Source organism: Pristis pectinata, chromosome 13 (genome assembly GCF_009764475.1).
Source record: "Pristis pectinata isolate sPriPec2 chromosome 13, sPriPec2.1.pri, whole genome shotgun sequence".
NCBI lineage: Eukaryota > Metazoa > Chordata > Chondrichthyes > Rhinopristiformes > Pristidae > Pristis > Pristis pectinata.
Window position 1 is genome coordinate 21,228,087 of NC_067417.1, and position 20,252 is coordinate 21,248,338.

At 37.3% G+C, this 20,252-nt stretch overlaps 1 protein-coding gene across 7 annotated transcripts in view; it reads left to right on the forward strand.

Annotated features, from left to right (window-relative positions):
- The window catches only part of nfat5b (nuclear factor of activated T cells 5b), a 151,558-nt gene that overhangs the window by 85,978 nt on the left and 45,328 nt on the right, over positions 1 to 20,252 (forward strand). For all 7 annotated transcript variants that reach the window (XR_007957328.1, XM_052028033.1, XM_052028034.1 and 4 more), the window contains 4 exons: positions 722 to 908; positions 3,215 to 3,405; positions 13,888 to 14,060; positions 18,851 to 18,985. Coding sequence is in view for 6 of the 7 variants with exons in the window: in XM_052028033.1 (XP_051883993.1) it covers positions 722 to 908; positions 3,215 to 3,405; positions 13,888 to 14,060; positions 18,851 to 18,985 (686 nt within the window). In the remaining variant the exon portion in view is untranslated. The remainder of the gene's footprint in view (positions 1 to 721; positions 909 to 3,214; positions 3,406 to 13,887; positions 14,061 to 18,850; positions 18,986 to 20,252) is intronic.

The following is a 20,252-nucleotide window of genomic DNA, read 5'->3' on the forward strand; positions in this document are numbered from 1 at the left end:
TAGGAGAAAAGAAAAGAAACTGGGTCCTGATGTAATGCTGGGAAGCAGGGGAAATTTGAGAGTGAAGCATCCTGATGCATCCCAATGAACATCCTGGTGGGATTGATCAGAGAGTTTTGGAAGAGGCCAAGCAGTAGGTTGGTCATTCAATGCAAAGGAAGGCAAGGCATGGATACTAAATTTGAGAATTATTTTTGTAATTTTTCTGGAAAATTGATTGCTCTTTGGATCTTCCTCAAGTAGAAAGTTAGGTTGATGCAGAATTATCTTCAAGTAAGTTTATAAGCCAAAATGTTGCTGACCAAATTAAATAAACCCCAGGGCTCTGCTTATGACATTCTAAGAGGAACCACTTGAGTTTTTATCAGGTCTTTTCCATTGCCTTTCTTTCTACAGCGTAGATGGACCTGTAAGCTCTCCTCAGAGATATATCTCACCAAATTTCAACCTGTTTTCTCTCGTGCTAAATAATTATACTTTTGGCAGACAAATTACTCCAGGTATTTAACAGATTTGCAAAATTAGGGTAAAGGTATATGCGTTGCTCCCTATAGTGAGACTTGGTCAAAGAAAAATTAGAGCAAAATATAAGATAATTGATCGAAAATTGTAAATATGTTTAAAAGGAAGTGCATTAAAATGCTTTGCATATCTGAAGTCAAAAGATACATTTTATTTCACTAAAGTAATTTTGGTGAAAGGTATTTTTGATGTTTCACAGAACAACAGAGCCACAAAAATCATTAAAGAAGGGCCCAACACTAACTGCTCACTATCCTGGTAAAAGTGAGGGCAAAGAACTGAAGGTACTGGTGCAACCCGAGACACAGCACAGAGCACGGTACTTGACAGAAGGTAGCCGTGGCTCTGTGAAAGATCGGACACAGCAAGGCTTTCCAACGGTGAAGGTAATTATTTTCCCTGCCTTTGAAGGGAATTATTGTAGATAAACAAAAGCTTCTTGTTTAGAATGTAGTGCAATAACTGAACAGCATTCAGGACAATTAGTCTGCTCGATTGTACTTATCCTCTAGCTTAAGCATTCACTTCTGCATTGCCACCTACATATTTTGACTGTGGTATGTACCATCTACTGAAAGCATTACTGTGGATCCTCAAGATTTCTTTGCCAGCATCTCCCAATCTTGAGGCCTCTACCATCTGCAAAGGCAAGGGCAGCAGATGTATCCAAAATAAAAACAGAATATGCTGGGAACAGGTTAGGCAGCATTTGTAGAGAGAGGAACAAAGTTAAACATTTCAGAGCTATGACCTTTCATGTAGCATCACAAGCATTTTCTGTTTTTATTTCTGAGTCCAGCATCTTCAGTTTTTTTTGCTTTTCTATGACTATCACTTCCAAATTACATACCACCCTGACTTAAGCCTGTATTCTTAAACCTGTATCACTATTCTTTTATTGTTGTTGAATCATAATCAGAAATGTGCTACTTAACTGCATCATGGGAGTAACTTCATTAGGTAGATTTAAGTGATTCAACAAACAAACCACAATCTTAAGAGTTGGAGTGCAGTCTCATGGATGCAGGGCGGAGGAGAAGAAAAATGCTGAGATTTAAAAAGGAAAACAAAAGATCATATTTCTGTTAAGGTTGTCTATTTTTGAAGGGCACAAAGGTTGATTTCAAAATTTAAATTTCAAAATTTATGAAACCACACTGATTTATTTTGGTTGTGCCTGTTATTTGGAAAAGTTATTTAGTCTTTCATACTCAACCATTCTGCTTTCTCACATTTTTTTTATTGAAGTTCTTGCTCTATTTCCTATGGAAGGTTTTATCTGCTTCCATTGTCTAAGAGGACTTTAAGAGAACTCTTCAGATCTTATCACCGTAGATTTTGCTTACTTCATTGTATCAGAGGTTCTTGTGCATATCATCTTAATAAATAGAATCATAGAGTCATACAGCACAGAAACAGGCCCTTTGGCCCAACTGGATTCCTCTCTAAGCTAGTCCCATTTGCCCACATTTGGCCCATGTCCATCTAAATCTTCTCTACCCACGTACCTGTTTGAGTATCTTTTAAATGTTGTTAATGGACCTGCCTCAACCACTTCCTCTGGCAGCTCATTCCATACACTGATCACCCTCTGGGTGAAAAAGTTGCCCTTCAGGTTCCTATTAAATCTCTCCCCTCTCACCTTAAACCAATGTCCTCTAGTTCTTGATTAATTAACCCTGGGAAAAATACTGTGCACTATGCCCCTCATGTTATACACCTCGATAAGATCACCTTCATTCTCCTATGCTCCAATGGAAAAAGTCCCAACCTGCTCAACCTCTCTCCATATCTAGCAGACACATTACAAATATGTGTCCTCTGGTTTGCTAACCCCTCTGGGAGTAGAAGCATTTTTCTCCACTAAAATTCATTGAGAATTTGAACATCACCATTAAATATTGTCTCAATCCCTTAACAGCTTCAGCTGTGAAGGGAGCAGCCCCCAGTTTTTTAGTATCCCCTCAAAAACCTTATCTTCCTTCTCTGGTACCATTCAAATAAAGCTCTCTAAAGTGACATGACCACAAAACTTCCGCTGAGTTCCTGGGTTCTAACAAATGTTTTTGAAAGGTTTAGTGCAGCTTCTTTACTTTTTGTACTCTTTCTAAACCAAGGATTCCATGTTTTTTAAACAGATTTCTCAACTTTTCCTGTACATAAATCCTCAGGTTCTGCATCCTCTTTAAAATATGGCATTCAATTTACATTTAGTTATTATTGTTGTCCATAATTCTTCCCACTGAAATGTATCATTTTCTTTTCATTAAATTTAATCTATTATGCATCAGTTCATTTTAATCTGCTTATGACTTAGTAAATTCAGTTCTTCTTAGGCAGTTCTTCAGGATGGAGATGACTTATTTTCACTCTGGTTTAGTGGGTTCTGAGGAGGTTAATGAAGCCAATGTAGTAACTGTGGACCTCTCATAGATGGGACAGATGGTAATTAACTGGGTGGGTTGATGGGTAGATCCATTCCTTCTGCCACTCATGCAGGGCCTTTGTGTGTTCTCAATGTGTGGGTAACATTATTTATTGTTTACTATATTTCTGAATTTCATGTCATTTGCAGTCTTTGAAATTATAATCGACATTATTAATTTTACATTGTTTAAACATCAAAAAACTCTACTCATAAAAATTTTAAATTTCCATGCATCATATCAAACGTTATATATCTTTTTTTTAGTTGGAAGGTTACAATGAACCAGCAATCTTACAAATTTTTGTCGGAAATGATTCCGGCCGAGTCAAACCTCATGGTTTTTACCAAGCATGCAGAGTGACTGGGCGAAATACTACTCCTTGCAAGGAGGTGGACATTGATGGAACAACTGTGATTGAGGTCAACTTGGATCCTGGAAGTAACATGACATTAGCGTAAGTATTGAGATCTACTGAAATGACTAATGTCTTTTCTGCAAAATGAATGGAACATATGGAGACTGCTCATAATAAACATATTGTCTTAATATTGAATTTTATTTTTTTGTTACTTATTAACTCAGTTGGCAAGAGCAAAGAGATCAAACAATGGAATCAGAGGGGATTCTGAGTTTGATCTTGACTTTGTGCTGATTGAGCTTACATCATCTGCATTAAGTAGGGAAAGATACTGTAGACTAGAATTGGTGTTGGTAATAATGTTGGAGGAGAAATTGGTTCTGATACTCTGATGTTAAGTGGTGTCTGATCTTCACCATCTCGGTTCACAACAAAGAATGATAACAAGCAAATTACCTAAATGTAAAATACCATCTGTTAAACTGAACTGTAACATGAATTAAAGCTTTCAGCTGAGAAGGAGCAAAGCAAGATGTTACCTCACTATTGTTTTTGTATAAAACACACAAGTAGTGTTTGTAAAATAGAATACAATAGGAGAAATCAATAAATCTGTTGGCATGTATTTTGTCATCACTCGTGAAATGGATGTAGTCATCGCTGACTTTGAAGAAAGCTAGCTGCAAAATGTAGTCATCTCCCGTTTACATTGGTTGCTGTCTATTCAAGGGGAATTCTGACATACAGCAACAAAGAAGTTATCAAGCTGGTTGAGCAGTTGGTCATGTTAGAAGAAACTTTATACAGAGTCGACCAGGAAGGAGAAAGCACAACTTTAATTTTTTAAACATTTTAGAGTGCAAAGTTAAAATTTGAAATGAAGGTAGAATCTAAAATTTTTTAAAATAATATTGTTAAATACAGGCAACCCCCGCGTTACAGGAGCAGGGGAAGGTTGCTTTCCTAGAAAACAGGCTATATCACAATTTTCCAGATAACGAAGCTATGTCATCTATGCATGTGTTAAGAAATGCAGGTTGGAGAAAAAAGTTAATTCTATGTTGATTTATTCACTTATTTTCATACAAATTCTATGAGGGAGATTCTTATTCCGTATCTCACATTTTTGGCTGGATTTGTGAATTCTGTAAGGGCAGATTTCCATAACCCAAATGGCTGTAACTCTGAGGTCGCCTGTAATATTACTTAAAAACCATATTGTTTTGAAATTGCTGTGCCAAGTAAATACAATCCATATACATTAAATTAAATTTTTAGAGCCAGAGATTTTGTACAACAATAATCAGATTTTGTATGCCATGAAAATTCATTTGGATATCATGCAATAAAAGATAATGACCCAGAAATTGCAGTGCACCAGTACATGTGTATATGACCTTTGTATGGCACATGAGTGATTGTATACTTGTGCAAACTTCAATAATGCCAGAGACCCATGGCACTGCTGTTACATAGGCAGCCAAGTTGAGTCTGGAAGATGTGATGAAATACCTAAGAAAAGATCTATTCTTTTACTTAATATGTTATTTATTTAAAGTATAAAGAAATGTTAATGATGAGGAAGGCATATTCTTCCAGCACTCTTTTCCAGCACAAAGGACGTATTGCAGGCTGGATGGTGGTGGTGCATTGGTTAAATTACATGTAGTAATCCAAGGGCCCGGACTAATAATCTAGAGACTAGAGTTCAAATCCCACCACGGCAGGTGTGAATTCAGTTAATAGTTTGGAATAAAAATATAGTCATTGGTAATGAATACTGCAAAATTAACAGATTGCCCTAAAAACCCATCTAGTTCACTCGTGTTCTTTAGGGGAGGAAATCTGCCATCCTTACCCAACCTGTCATACATGTGACTTGAGACCCATTCTGAAGTGCCCTCTGAAATTGCCAAGCATCCCACTCAGTTTAAGGGCAGTTGGGGGATGGGTGATAAATGCAGGTGTTCCCAGCAATGCCCAGATCCTGACAAATGAAAAAGATGTTTAAAATTCTGTTGATGCTGCAGAAAGTGACTTTATACACACCATGGATAGAAATTTTCATGAGATCTGGTCTGCCTCCAGCAGTTGTAGCAAGATTTTGCAGGAGCTCTTTCATCATGCAGGGAAAGGAATGAAAGAAAGAAAAACGATGGGCAACATTAAGATGGAGATAAATGTTTCCCTTGGGACGATGACAGTAGCATTGTGGTAAAAAAGGGAGAATTCAGATATAGTGCCCAAAGAGGAACAATGGGTAGGAGACAGGACCTGCACATTAGAGATAAGGTAAGATGTCTTTATTAGTCACATGTACATCAAAACACGCAGTGAAATGCATCTTTTGCATAGAGTGCTCTGGGGGCAGCCCGCAAGTGTCGCCACGCTTCCGGCACCAACATAGCATGCCCATGACTTCCTAACCCGTACGTCTTTGGAATGTGGGAGGAAACCAGAGCACCTGGAGGAAACCCACACAGACATGGGGAAAACGTTCAAACTCCTTACAGACAGCAGCCGGAATTGAACCCGGGTTGCTGATGCTGTAATAGTGTTATGCTAACCACTACTTGGTGGAGATATTTAAATTGAACAGATGGAAGAGGTTTGGTAGAATATTCCAGCTTTTCCTCTTTCTCAACATCTATTTCCTTCCTCTGCTTAAAGTTCCCTTAGTCTGTCTTTGACTTTTGACTCAGTTTTAAAGTGCCCCAAATTTTGTGAACTTAATCACCCCTGGCTGCAGAACATTACTCCTTATTGTTAATCTTGCCCTTTCCGTAACATTCAATATTGTTGACCATGTCATTGCCCTTGCTCCAGCAGCTCATACCATGGGACCTCCTATGTATGTTGTAACCCCTGACTACATGAATGCAGCCTGGAATGTTTTCTCTTTCTCGTACCATTGTCTCCAGCAGTGACTCAATTTCATTCCCTGAAGCCTTAATTTTCAAAAATCAATTTTTGTTACTCCTCTCTTTATCTGCCCAAAGTTATATGGTTTGTAGGCATGGATTGGCTTCCACTTTGAAAATGAAGATATTCACCCAAACTTTACTTTCTGAGCCAGTTGATTACCTCTGTATTGTCCACAAACACATTCCTTCAATCAACATTAGGAAGGTAGAAACTGTGTTTATTGGTCTTTGCCACAAACTCCATTTGCATCTTTTATTTAATTGATTTGCAGAATATGGGTGTTGTTGGCAAGGCCAGCATTTACAGAAAACAAAATGGTAGACCTTTGTTGCAGTCCATCTATCACAAGTATGTCCTTTCATACACAGGGAGACCAGACCTACATAAAATATTCCAACTTTATTCACAGCAGGACCTTATGTAATTGCAGTAATATAACCTCATTTTTGTACTTAAAACCTCTTGGAATAAAGGCCAAAATACTGTCTGCCTTCCTAATTGCTCACTGTATGTTCAAGGTAACTTTCAGTGATTCATGAACAAGGACACCAGCACCTTCCAGTCTCTCATCATTTAAAAGATACTACACTTTTCTAGCTTTTCTATAAAAGTGGATGATCTCACCATTTCCACAAAATGTTCCTTCTGCTATTCCCTTGCATATCACAGCCTGTTTATATCTCCCTAACTACTCTTTGCATCTGTTCATGACTCAGATTGCTACCCAGCTTTGTATCAATACAAAATTGGATATTTTAATGTTGGTCCCCTCATCCAAGCCATTGATGTAGATGTGAACATTGGTCCCTGAGGCACCCCACCAGTTACAGCCTCCTAATCCAAAAATGACCTGTCTATTTCTAATGTCTCTGTTCTCTCCATTAACCAATCCACACCAGTATATTACATAAACCCATCTGCTCTAATTTGTTTAATAACTTCTTGACACCTTTTAGAAAACCTTCTAAAGTTCAAATACATTATAATAGAACCTAAAAGTTTCCTTACGTCTAAGTTCCCAGTTGTTATTTCTCTCTCCTTCCTTAAATGGTGAGTTTACATTTGCCATCATTCATTTTATGGGAATCATTGGAATTTTGAAAGATGCCAATCAGTGCATTTCCATAGCTACCTCGTTCAAAACCTTGGGATGCAGTTTTTCTAATCCTCAGAGTTTATTGGCTTTCAGTCCTATTAATTTCTCTAATATATTTTTTTAAACTAATCCTAATTCACTCTGGACGTGTTCTCTATTTCCAGGATATTGTCTGTGTCCTTTTCTATAAAAACAGACACAAAATATTTGTTTAATTTCTCTGCCATTTCTTTACTTGCCAATATAATTTCTCCTACCTCAATGTGTGAGGGACACACATTAACTTTTGTTAATCTTTTCATTTTTATATATCTGTAGAAGCTTTCATAGTTTTTTTTATGTTTCTTGCTAGATTACTTTTGTATTCTACTTTCCCTTTCCTTACCAATTTCTTAGTCATCCTTTGGTGAATTCTGAAATTTTACCAATCCTGTGATCCTGGCGAAACCTAAACTGAGCACTGGTGAGCAGGTTATTGGTGAGTAATTTTTGCTTAATAGCGTTATTGATGACACCTTCCACCACCTTGCTGGTGACTGAAAATAGATTGATTGCACGTTAGTTAGACAGATTTTATTTGCTCTTTTTTTTATGAACAGGACATACCTGGGGAATTATGTACATTATTTGATAAATGCCAGTATTGCAACAGTACTGGAACAACTTGGTTAAATGCATGGCTAATTCTGCAATTCAAGTCTTCAGCACCACACCATCTGGGATTTTGACTGATCATTTTGCCTTTTCTATATCCAGTTCTCTTAACTATTTCTTTATATTCTGGAATGAATCGAATTGGTTGAAAATTGACTTCCGTTTGGTGAGGATTTTGGGAGAAAGATGAGATGGTTCATCTCCTTGGCACTTTTGGCTGAAGGTGGTTGCAAATATTTTAGCCATGTCTTTGGCAACTCACATGCTGGACCCCACCATCATTGAGAATGTTTATGTTTTCACCTCTGCTTGTCAGCCTTTTATTTTGTCCATCACCATTCATGATTATATACAACAGAGCTTTGATCTGATCCTTTGGTTTTGGAACTACTCAGCAAGCTGTACCCTGTAAGTTGTAGGACAATGCAATGATCATCTCTTCTCACCATGTCTTGGACAAATCCATCCATCTGCCACAGGTAGATTGATGAATGAGATCAAGTAGGTTTATTTCTTGTGTTGTTTCCCTCAACGCTTGCTGCACATTTAGTCTGGTATTTATGCCCTTTGGAACTTAGCTAGCTCGGTCACTAGTGATCCTGCTGAGCATGCAGAGTACACTTTATGCCAAGTTGTTCAACCTGGAGAAGTACTGTTTCAGTAGTTGAAGGAGGATGGTCAGTGACAATCAGCAGTTTTGCTTGCTGTTGTTTAACCTCGTATTACGAAACATCATGAGGTGTGGATTCAATGCTGAGATCATCCAGAACAACTCCCTCCTACTTGTTTACCATTGTGCTGCCATTTCTGTGGTGGGTTAGGACTTGATGAAGGATCTGAGATGTTCATATGGTTCTTTTAGTACAACGACGATGTGCTGTTGCTTGAGTAAACTGTTGAATGCTGGTTCCCAGATGTTGTGAAGATGTTTGTGGGAAGTATGGATCAGCTGGGCAGTGGATGAGTCTGCCATGTCCAAATCCAATGTCAAGATCAATACATGGTGATCTAGTTTTATTCTTATTGTTTTAAAGAATAGTGGTTTTGATACAACCGGCCACATCCCTGTGGGTCTGATATCATGTACATGGCAAGAATAGCATATTTTCTGCTAGTTGGATTTACAACAATCAGGTGCTTTTATGATCTCCATCAGTTTTAAAAGCTGAATTTAAATTCTCCAGATGCCACGGTGGGCTTGAACGACGGAGCCTCTGGATTACAAGTCCAATAATTAACCACTTTGTCAGCTTTTCATATTATTAGCTAAGCTAGAGTGAACCATTCATATTCCTGCACTTTTCTCTGACTTTGATATGACCTTATTTTTAAGTTCATTATCAAGACCATCAGATTTCATTTCTGATATATTAAACACTTTTCCCCCATTTTAGGTCCTTCTCTATTGCGACTGTTATGCTGGAAATACTCAGCAGGTCAGGCAACATCTGTGGAGAGAGAAACAGAGTTAACAATTCAGATTAATGACCTACGTGAGAACTAGAAAAATCAAACAGGTTTTAAGTTGGACAGAGACAGAGGACTGGCAAGAACAAAGGCAATGTCGATGATACGGTGGGAGACCAAGAGAGCTGAATGATATAAGTGGCAATGGTGCTGGCTGAAAGAGGGTGATGATGGCTTGTCAATCCTGGCTGATTTGTTTGGCTGAACTGTAAGAAGAAACAAATGAGAAGGGAAGTCAGAGGAAAGAAAATGATGGAACTGTGGAATAGAAAATGTTTCCTTTGCTGGAAATCTGAAATAAAAGAGAATTTATTTCAGGTCAGGTAGCATTTGCGCTGAGAGAAAAACAGAATTAACATTTGACCTCATTAGAACTGGCCAGTTCTGATAGAAGCTAGAAAGGTGCGTTATTTGAAATTGTTGAATTCATTCATTGTTAAGTCCTGAGATAGTTGAAAGATAATGTGCTGTTCCTCAGACTTACAGTATGATACTATTTCATAATACATTTCCATACAACATAGAAGAATGTCGTTTTGACCCATCCAGTTAATGCTGGTTCCAGAGCAATCACATTGCCCAACTAATTTTTCCAGTAACCTATTCTCCCCACATTACCATTAACTGTGCCCAGATTCTAATGCTTATCTAGCTGCAGTTTACAATGGCCAATTCACTTAGTGGTCAATATGTATGTTGGAGGAAACTGGAACACCCAGGAGAAACCCAGAGGTCACAGGGAGAATGTGTAAACTCCCCACAGAGAGACCAGAGATCAGGATTGAATCTGAGTCACTTGAGGTATGAGGCAGCCACTCCACTATCTGCGCCACTCTGCTACTCTATGTTGGGATTAAGGGGTTTGTGACAGAGGGGTCAGAGTGGGAGAAGAATGGAGAATTAAAGTCATAGGCAACTGGAAACCTAGGTCCCCCTGAATAGACTGAATGGGATTGTCCCGCAAAGAAGTCAGCCATCCATTTCTGAGTTTGTTTCTTCCACTGTAGAGAAGAGCATACTGTGAGCAGCAAATGCAGTACACTAAATTGGAAGAAGTTCAAATAAATCGTTGCTTCACCTGGATATTTAGACAGCTGGCCCACAACCCTCATCAGGAATTTATCCAAAGTAGAAAGCACACTATGTGGTTAACAAAGGAGGTCAAGGATAATTTTAAATGGAAAGTAAGACATACAAAGTGGCAATGGCTGGTGGTAAGCCAGATGACTGGGAAGTTTTAGGATCCAGCAATGAAAGAGAGTAAAGCTCATAAGAAGGGAGAAAATTGATTTGAGAGAAAACTTGCATGTAATATCAAACATGGTAAGAGTTTCCATGGAATATAAATAGGAAGAAGGCATCTAAGGTAGGTGTGGAACCTTTAGAGAACGAGGCTAGTGAATTAGTAACAGGAAACAAAGAAATGGCAGATATGTTAAATCAGTATTTTACTTCAGTTTTCACTGTGGAGGACACTGCAGATGTCCCAAGATAATAGATGGGCTAATTTCAAATAACAGAGGAACTTGTAAAAGTACCAATCACAAAGTATAAATATTAGAGAAACTTGTGGAGTTAAGGCAGGCAAATCACCAAGTCTTGATGGTCTGCACCCAAGGGTTTTAAAGGAAGTGGCTGTAGAGATTGTTTGAAATTCTTCAAAACTCGCGCAAGTCTGTAAGGGTACCAGAAGATTGCAAAACAACCAATGCAAATTCCTTGTTGAAAAAGGAAGGAAGACAGGAGGAGGGGAACAATAAGCCAGTTACTTTAACATCTATCAAGAGGCTAGAGTCAGTAATCAAAGAGGAGATAACTGAATATCATCAAACTTAGCATGGGTTTATAAAAGGTAAATGATTGACAAATTTGCTTGATTTCTTCGAGGATGTGACAGAGATGACTGATAGAGGTGAACCTGTAGATGTAATGTATTTAGATTTCCAAAAGGCATTTAACAAGGTGGGATATAACAGGCTGGTGCATAAATTAAGTGCCCCAGGTAATGGAGGAAGTGCATGAGCATGGATTGAAAACTGGGTGAAAACCTGGCAAATGGAGTTTAATGTGGAAAGTGTGAAGTCATGCATTTCACTAAGAGGAATCAAAAGGCAGATTATTATATAAATGGAGAGGGACTACAAATGAGTGAAGGTGTTCTAGTGCATGCATTACAAAATGTTAGCAGGCAGGTCTGAAAGGTTGTCATGAAACATGTTGGCCTTTACTGCAAAGGGGTTGGAGTTTAACAATAGGGTGGTTTGTGACAGACCTGGAATACTATGCACAGCTTTGAGAGGGTTGCCCTATTAAGAGACAAAACAGTTTTGGTCTATATTCCTTAGAATTTGGAAGAATGAGGGGTGACATTCAAACACATAAGATCCTAAGGGGCCTTGACGGGGTAGGTGTTAAGATATATCCACTAGTTGGAGAGTTGCCAACAAGGGAACACAGCTACAAAATAAGGGGCTGGTCATCTAAAAGCTGACGCATAGAAATTTCTTCTTTCATGGGTAGTGAACCTCTGGAATTTTCTGTCCCTGAGGTCGGATCACTAGCTATATCTAAGGTGGAGATAGATAACTATTTGAAAGATTGAGGAATTGTGGTTATGGGGAACTGGAACAGAAGAGGAGTTGAGGCCGGCATATTTCAGGCATGATCATATTGAATGGCATGACAGGCTTGAGGGGCCTGGTGCCTATTTCTGCTCCTATTTTCTTGTATTCTTGTGAGTCGTTGGGTCCTTGGAAAGTGAAAAGGGAAGAAGTAAATGAAAAAGGTTTTGCATCTCCTGTGGTTGCATGAGAAAGTGCTGTTGGGAAGGATGTTGCTTGAGAAGAGTGAACCAGGGACTTGTGGAAGGATTCATCCTTTCAGAATACGGAAAGGGGATGGAGGGAAAAAAGTGGCTGATCATTTACTTTGAAGTTGGCGGAAATTACACTGGATGATCTGTTGAATATGCAGGCTCGTGGGGTGGATGGTGAAGACTAAGGGATTCCTAACTTTGTTCAGTGTGGTCTATTTCCTGGACTTTTGCTCTCATCCCCTTCTTCCCACCCACATCAAGAATAGGGTTTCCCTAGCTCCACATGTACAGAACCTTTGGGTCATTGTTCCAAAGGTCTGACACTCCTTCCCTAACTTTCTCACCATTAATGCTACCTTAATGGATCTTATTAAAACCTACCTCTTTAAACAAGCTTTCTGCTTCCCCTTCACATTGTTTTGCTGGTGCAAGGTTTGTTTTCTCTACAGTAATTGAAAATGTAAAACCACAAATGCTAGAAGTCTGCAATAAAACACTCAGATGGTCAGGCATTATCAACGGAAAGGGAAACAAGATTAATTTCTGAGGCTGAAGATCCTTCACCAGAACATTGAGAAAACGAGTGGCAGAGAGGGTAGGCAAGGGATGAAAAGGACAAAGGGAGAAACTTTGACGGGGTAAGGCCATGCTTGCCACAGTGATACACTGTTTATAAATCCTTTTAGTTGGCAAGTTAATTAGGATATTTAGAAAGAACAAACACAGAAACATATTAAAGCTGTGAAATACAGGTCAGAGCCGTTGCAGAGAACTGAAACAAAAACGCGAATGTTGGATATGACCAACAGATTATGCAATGCCTTGGTGAGAAAAAACTGATTAAATATTACAGAAGGACAGCAGCCATGACCAGTTATGATACAAACAGAGAAAATGAGAAACCTTGAATTGTTCAGTTCAGTATTGAGACCCAAAGGCTGTAACTGGAAACTTAAGATAGTACTTTGCAACAATATCAATAACTTGCTCTTTCTGTTTGTATCAGAATAGGTCAGTTCTGCTGTCCATCTGTAATGTTAACTTAGTTTTTCTTTCTGCATAGATGCTGCCTAATCTTCTAAGCATATCCAGAAGTGAGAAGAGACCTCAGATCTCAACAACAGCTCTATCCTTCATTTCACAGTTTTTACATGTCCCTCTGTTTGTTTTCTCTCTCTCTAACTACCCTCATTAATTTATTAACCAGACAGCTACTTAAACAGTGGAATCGGCTTGGCATTGCTGGTGTCACCCTATAAAAGACATTTCTCTTGATCTATCCATCCCTCCCCCACCCTCTGCAACTTAAAACTAACTTGTTTTCTCATTTTCCACTTCTGTTAAAGGATCTTCGACCTGAAATATTAACTGTTTCTCTTTCCACAGATGCAGTCTGACCTCCTGAGTGTTCCTAGAGTTTTCAGTTTTAATTTGTTTTTCCAACACCTGTTTATAAGATGATTTACAATATTATAATAAGGACATATAAATAAAAAAATGGTTATTTTTTTAAAGGCAGAGTAAGTGTGCTGCTTTGACAGGGAGACTTGTTAGAAATTATTGATAAGAGTTATAACACAATTGCTATTAACTTCATGACTGTCTTTTGTTTTGCTTGCAGTGTTGACTGTGTGGGAATTCTAAAGCTAAGGAATGCTGATGTTCAAGCACGCATTGGTATTGCAGGATCCAAAAAGAAAAGCACTCGTGCACGGTTGGTATTCCGTGTAAATATTGTTCGTGCTGATGGGTCTACTTTAACACTGCAGACGCCTTCATCGTCCATCCTCTGCAGTGAGTAATATTTTCTTTAAAATTTTTGGACAGCTAATTGTCTGCCACTAAATGGATCCAAACATCTTGCTCGGGAATCACAGTTAACAAATTATTAAAACATTCACCTACTGATTGTTTGCTCTCTTTCTTTCTGAGAGAAAACAACAGAACTGTGTATGTTGTTTCAGTGCAAAGTGATCCAAAATCAGTTTTCCTCAGAAGGAACAACGTTAGTGATCATTTCTAGGTGAAATCACTTTCTTCACAAAATTGGACAAGACACTTCCAGTTGGGATCTATGCTAATGTGTCTGAGCTCTAGGCAGCAACAGACCTTTATGCAATGATGTCACATGTATAGTACTGCACATTTGACCCTATACTGGGTAAAATTGGACTTACAACCTGAGGAGAACCACTGTCATGCAACAGTTACACCAGTTTAAATCCCCATTGAGATATGAGTTCAAGGACCTCCAAGATGACTTTAAAGTTTTGATCACAGCATCTGACAATCTCATTTTGGAATGCTTAAAATGCTTTTAAAATCATTACTCTTTGGTCCATTCAATATTTGGCATCCCTTTTATTATATGTACCTTACTGCAAGATGCTGCAATTGCTGTCTCACTTTTCATCATACACCTCAAGGCCTTTAGAGATAGATGCACATACAGGTGAAAGCCATATCACCCGTCCCTTGCATTTTATCTTACCTCCATGGAGTTGGTCTGTAGTTGCCATGTAAGGTCTGACCAACTTATCTTCAATCAGTGAGGCATTTGTGAACTTTTCATACATTTCCCAGGGAGACATGTAGTTGTAGACTTATCATATCTTTCAAAGCAGTGAATGTAACATTGTGTTTTCAAAGAACTTCTCATCCAATTAAACTTTAATTTTTGGAGGCCTGATTTGGCTCTGGTGTTGCATGTAACAAGATTTTAATTCACCTAAATGGGTCCAATCTAATTTCTAGACACATACTTTCATATGTCCAGGGAGCTTGGTATTTGTTAACGCTGAAGAATGTGAAAATCTTCTGTCTATAGAAGAATGGTATCATGTTCAATCAATTAAAATTATTCTGCTTAGTAATAGACTACATCTTAAGATTAATATATGGTATGAAAGTGTCAAAGCATAACTTTGGAATGGTGGTGACTCTGAAAAGGAGAAAAAAATCCATGTCTTAGATGGTTAACTTGTAATCATTTATTAAATAGCTTATTAATTGGACTGGAGAGTGAATATCATTTTCAGAACCTGTGTATTAAGGGATTTGATACCATTCTTATGTCATATATTTCCAAAGGACTTGCCTGATTTCCAGTCATGATCTCTATTATGCCATATGTGATTCCTTCCTGACTCCATCCCAGTACTGTCCTTCTCCATCCATTTTAAAATTACTGTTAAGTGCTGAAGACTATGTGGAAGACATACGATGGTAACTTGGATTGTTGAATGGCATAGTTAATGGTTGTGGAAGGTATGCCTAATATGTGAGAAAAGATAGTGCATGTGATGGCAGTGGATAATTAGGATAGAAATGACAAATCTGGATCATTGTTGCCGACTATAACGTTACAATGTGCTCTATTGATTCCCCAGTCAGGCCCACATGTTTCTGTAATTCTTGCACATCTTCCTTCTGAACATTTTCCACATTTTGCACATTTTCCTCTGAAGTTCTCCATTATTCTTCTTCCAACTGTTCACTTCCCCCAAATCCCCACTGTATTGTGTATGTGCCCAATAGTCCTGGATTCATACAGCACAAACACAGACCCTCGAAACACTGTGTCCAAACCAACCATCTATACTAATCCCAGTTTTCCTCTAGTGTCCCATCAAATCCCCCATTCTCTGATGAACCATCTATACCAGGGGCAATTTACAGTAGCCAGTTAACCTACCAAGCAGCACAACATTAGTATGTGGGAGGAAACCAGAGTACATCAGAATCAGTTTTATTATCACTGATAAATGTTGTGAAAGTTGTTTTGAGGCAGTAGCACTCACCATTGTGCCACTCACCACATATTTCTTACACCCCACAGACAGTATATCCCCACAAAATACGAATTACTTCCAATGCATCTCTATGCACCAACCCATTTATGCTCATTTTTTCCAACTTTTTCTAGTCATCAGGTCTTTTGCAATGAAGCAGAAAATGCTGAAAATATGCATCAGATCAGCAGTGTCCATGGAGAGAAAGGCAGAACTGATTTTTTCAGGTGGTTGACTTTTTGTCGGAACTGGGGAAAGTTATGGATAAAACAAGTTTTAAGTTGCAGAAAAAGGGAGAGGGGTAGATAAAACAAATAGCCAAGATCTGTGACAGGATGAAGGGCAGGCGAAATTAAGTGATGAAAGTGAAGCTAAAGCAGTTGAGAGAAAGTGGTGAAGGTTGGTGGATAACAAACAATACCTCTGAGTTGAGTGTATATAAGAGGAGATGAAAGAAATTTGAAATTACTAAGACAGAAAAAATAAATTTGAATGCAGAAAATATGAGATACAAGACTATCTAAAATTGTTGAAGTCATTTGAGACTGTAAGGCAGTATAATGTGACAAGAAAGAAAATGCGCTGTTCCTCAAGGCTACACTGAGCTTCACTGAAACAATGTAGAGGGCTGAAGACAGAGGTCAGAATGGAATTGAGATGCAGAATTAAAGTGTCAGGCAATAAAATTACCCCTGCAGGGTAAATGGAGCTATATTGGACACTATTTTGAGTATTGATGAATGCATTATACTAAATTGGAAGAAATGCAATGGTGGCTTGAGCTGGAAAGGGTGTTTGTATCCCTGGAGAGAGGAAGGGAGGAGATAAAAGGGCAAATATTGCATCTCCTGAAGTTGCATGGAGACCAAGAAACTGGAAGAATGGATGGAATGGAGTCCTCACAGGAAGTGTAGTTAAAGTAACTGGGAGTCTGTGGGCTTGTAGTGGGTGTTGGTTGCTAACCTATCCCCAAAATGCAATATTCCCTTCCAGTTAACATATCTAAGCACTTACTATAAACAACGCTTTACAAACTGCCCTATCCCCAATTTTCCTGTGGGGGAAATAATCCATGGGAAATGAATTTCCTTGTTTGTCGAGGGAAAGATCAGAAGTATTTTGTATAATTTAAAGTGTGGTAAATAATTCTGCTAGAAAATACCATGTTTTTGAATTAGCTGTTGCTTACTACCAAAATAATTAACAAATGTAATAGCATATTCAAGTACAAAGCTCTAATCCACAAAGAAAATAGACATTAGTAAATTTAATTCCTTGTAAGGTCAAACATTGTTATGATTAAGCTGATTTAAACTAATGTAAAGGAAATTGTTTTAATTATTCATTGATAACTTACTGTAATTATTTCTTGAAAGATGTTGTTTCCCATATAACGACACAAAACATAAACCTGGATTTAGCATTGGAAGTAAAAATGAAATGGTATAATAGTGTCTGTTAAATGTTAACTAAATAATATTTTTTCTTCAGCATTGTACCTAGAATAAAACACATGGTGCATGCCTTTGGAATTTAAATAGTTTAATTAATGCCTGTAGGTATTACAATTTATTTATGGGGGGGGGGGGGGGCAGAGGAAGGCTGTTTTCATTTGCTTCTAGCAGTTGGATGCTCAAGACTAGTACTGAAAATTAACCATCAATCCCTATGACTAGTTTAATTCTCCCAATAAATGCTTTGTTATCTAAGATGTAAAATAAAGTATAGTGTGTTATTTCTGCTAGTGTGTTATATATAGTGTTATTAAAATATAGTGTGTTGTTTCTGAATTGCATCTCTTGCAATTTTAAGAAGTGACTTGCAATGAACAGCAGTGCAACTTTCTCTGTTTCTTACTATAGTATTCCCCAGTATTTATACATACTTTTAAGATTCACATATTTTCTTGCTTTGCAATATGAGGAAAATAACTTAATATATCTTTTTTTAACTTTGCAATTTCTAGAACAATTCATAAATGTGGAGCTAAAGCTCAACAGTCAGTAGCTAAACTTTTGACTTAGTTACATTCTATGTATTGAGCTTTGCTCACTACTGCTTGTTTACATATGGACTCAAAATCATTATTTACAGATACATACACAGAGATGTACCAGTTAACTGTCAAGAAAATATCATTGGTCAGTTTTATCCCCCAATGTACAAAAATACTCAAAATATTCCATGGAACATATTTTTGTCTCTTTTCTATCAAATATTTTTGATGTAACATGGAATTTTTCTGCAATTATATAAATTTGTTATTTTTTAATCAAATATGCTTTTTTTGTGTTGTCCTATGCTCTGTAATTTGATGAATCAGTGTGCTTTCATTACCTTTGCCCATTCTGTTGACTTAGTTGGCTGCAGTGCATGACCTTCAGCTACAGTTTGTTTGTCTCATTATTCTCAAGTTCCCAATTCTGCTGCGATTCAGTTTTGAGTTCCACTCATGCACTCTTGAGGTTCTCAAACCAATTTTTTAAAAATGTTATCAAAGGAATTAAATTCCAAACATGTCAGAAAATAGGCAGAAAAAGTTTAGCAGGTGCCTATATCGTCTGCTTAGTGTACATGTAAATTTAAAATGTAATCATTTGCTTTATGTTTTCAGTATAGACTTCCAATTTAGAACTTATTGAACAATTTAATTAAAGCACAAATAAACTTATTCCCATCTTGTACTGCAACATTGCAAAATCCTTCAAGGTGTTAATATTGTCTTTAAATTAGTGTTTTTTCAGGTAGAACCTTCAGAGATTAGAAATTCATTTTGTTTCATTTTAATTAAAGCTCAACCAGCAGGAGCACCTGAAATATTGAAAAAAAGCCTTCATACTTGCACAGTGAAAGGAGGTGAAGATTTATTTCTGATTGGAAAAAACTTTTTGAAAGGCACAAAGGTTATTTTTCAGGAAAATAATTCAGGTAAGCTGATTTTCTGAAGTAATTAGTTAATTAACCTGACATTACAAGTATCTATCAGACTCTATATGTATAGTTTGAATGGGATTAGTGACTAGCTCCATGTCATATTAAGTGGTTTGACTGAAAAGCATTAACCATTTTTTAATCAAATCTCTGCCTCCAGGCATATTGGTGGCTTTTTACAACAGTTTCAGCAACTGCAATTTGTACATTACAGCATGCACCAATGTGTATTAAAACTGCTTCTATGTAGTGCAACAAAATATAATATCATAATATGACATAATACTGATTATGTCGAAGTTGCATTATGGGTCATCATGGAAAACAAGCCACCAATTAACTAGGCCTGTGTATTTAGCTTTAGAATAGTGAGCAACATATCTTCACTTATTTTGTAGTAAACCACAGTTGTGTGATCTGTTACTTTTTATTCACAATTGAGTGACTTCTAAGTCTATTATACTAAGTATTCAAAATGAAGCCCATAAAACAGAGTAAACCATACTTCTCTCCAAATTCAAATTTTGGAGAAATTATTCCCAGATAATGTTGCTGTATGGGTTTATTGAAAACTAGATATGGTGGTAAAAATGATAAACTACTGCACAACACTATACTGCATCAAGACGCTTTTAATAAAAACCAAACATGAATTGCAAGTCTTCTTGTAAATCTGTATAAATACAAATGTATATTTAGTTTAGTCAATAGAAGTCAGGGGCATTTTTGAGCCTTTAATGAATCCAGTTTAGAACTTCTTTGCAGAGTTTGAACTTCACCAAGTTAACATTTTCTATAAACTACCTCTCTCCAACAAGTGTTGCACTCATGTATGGCATGAAGAGAGTCATATTCAGAGAAGAGTTAATGATAACTTCATGTTAATTTCTATATATTTGATTAAATAATCAAAGATATTTCTTATAGATAAATTATTCTGGTTTGAAATACTTTCAGGTGCACTAGTTTCATGTGTTCCTATGAAGAAAATTAAAATTGTAAGCTTTTAGCTCCAGGTGATACTAAAACAGGTTTATAAGCCATTTGCATTTGAATGAATGATAAATTGTGAATAAAGCAAGGCATGTATGGCCATTTGTATCCTTGCTTTTAAAGATTGAATTAGTTAATGATAAATTTATCTAATAATTTTAAAAAAACATTTTCTTCTGTGATGTTTACATTGCATCTTATCGGACTGCAACATCTCAGTGCACACAAAGAATTTTTTTCTGAGGTACAAGGGCTGTTGGTGACATAGATA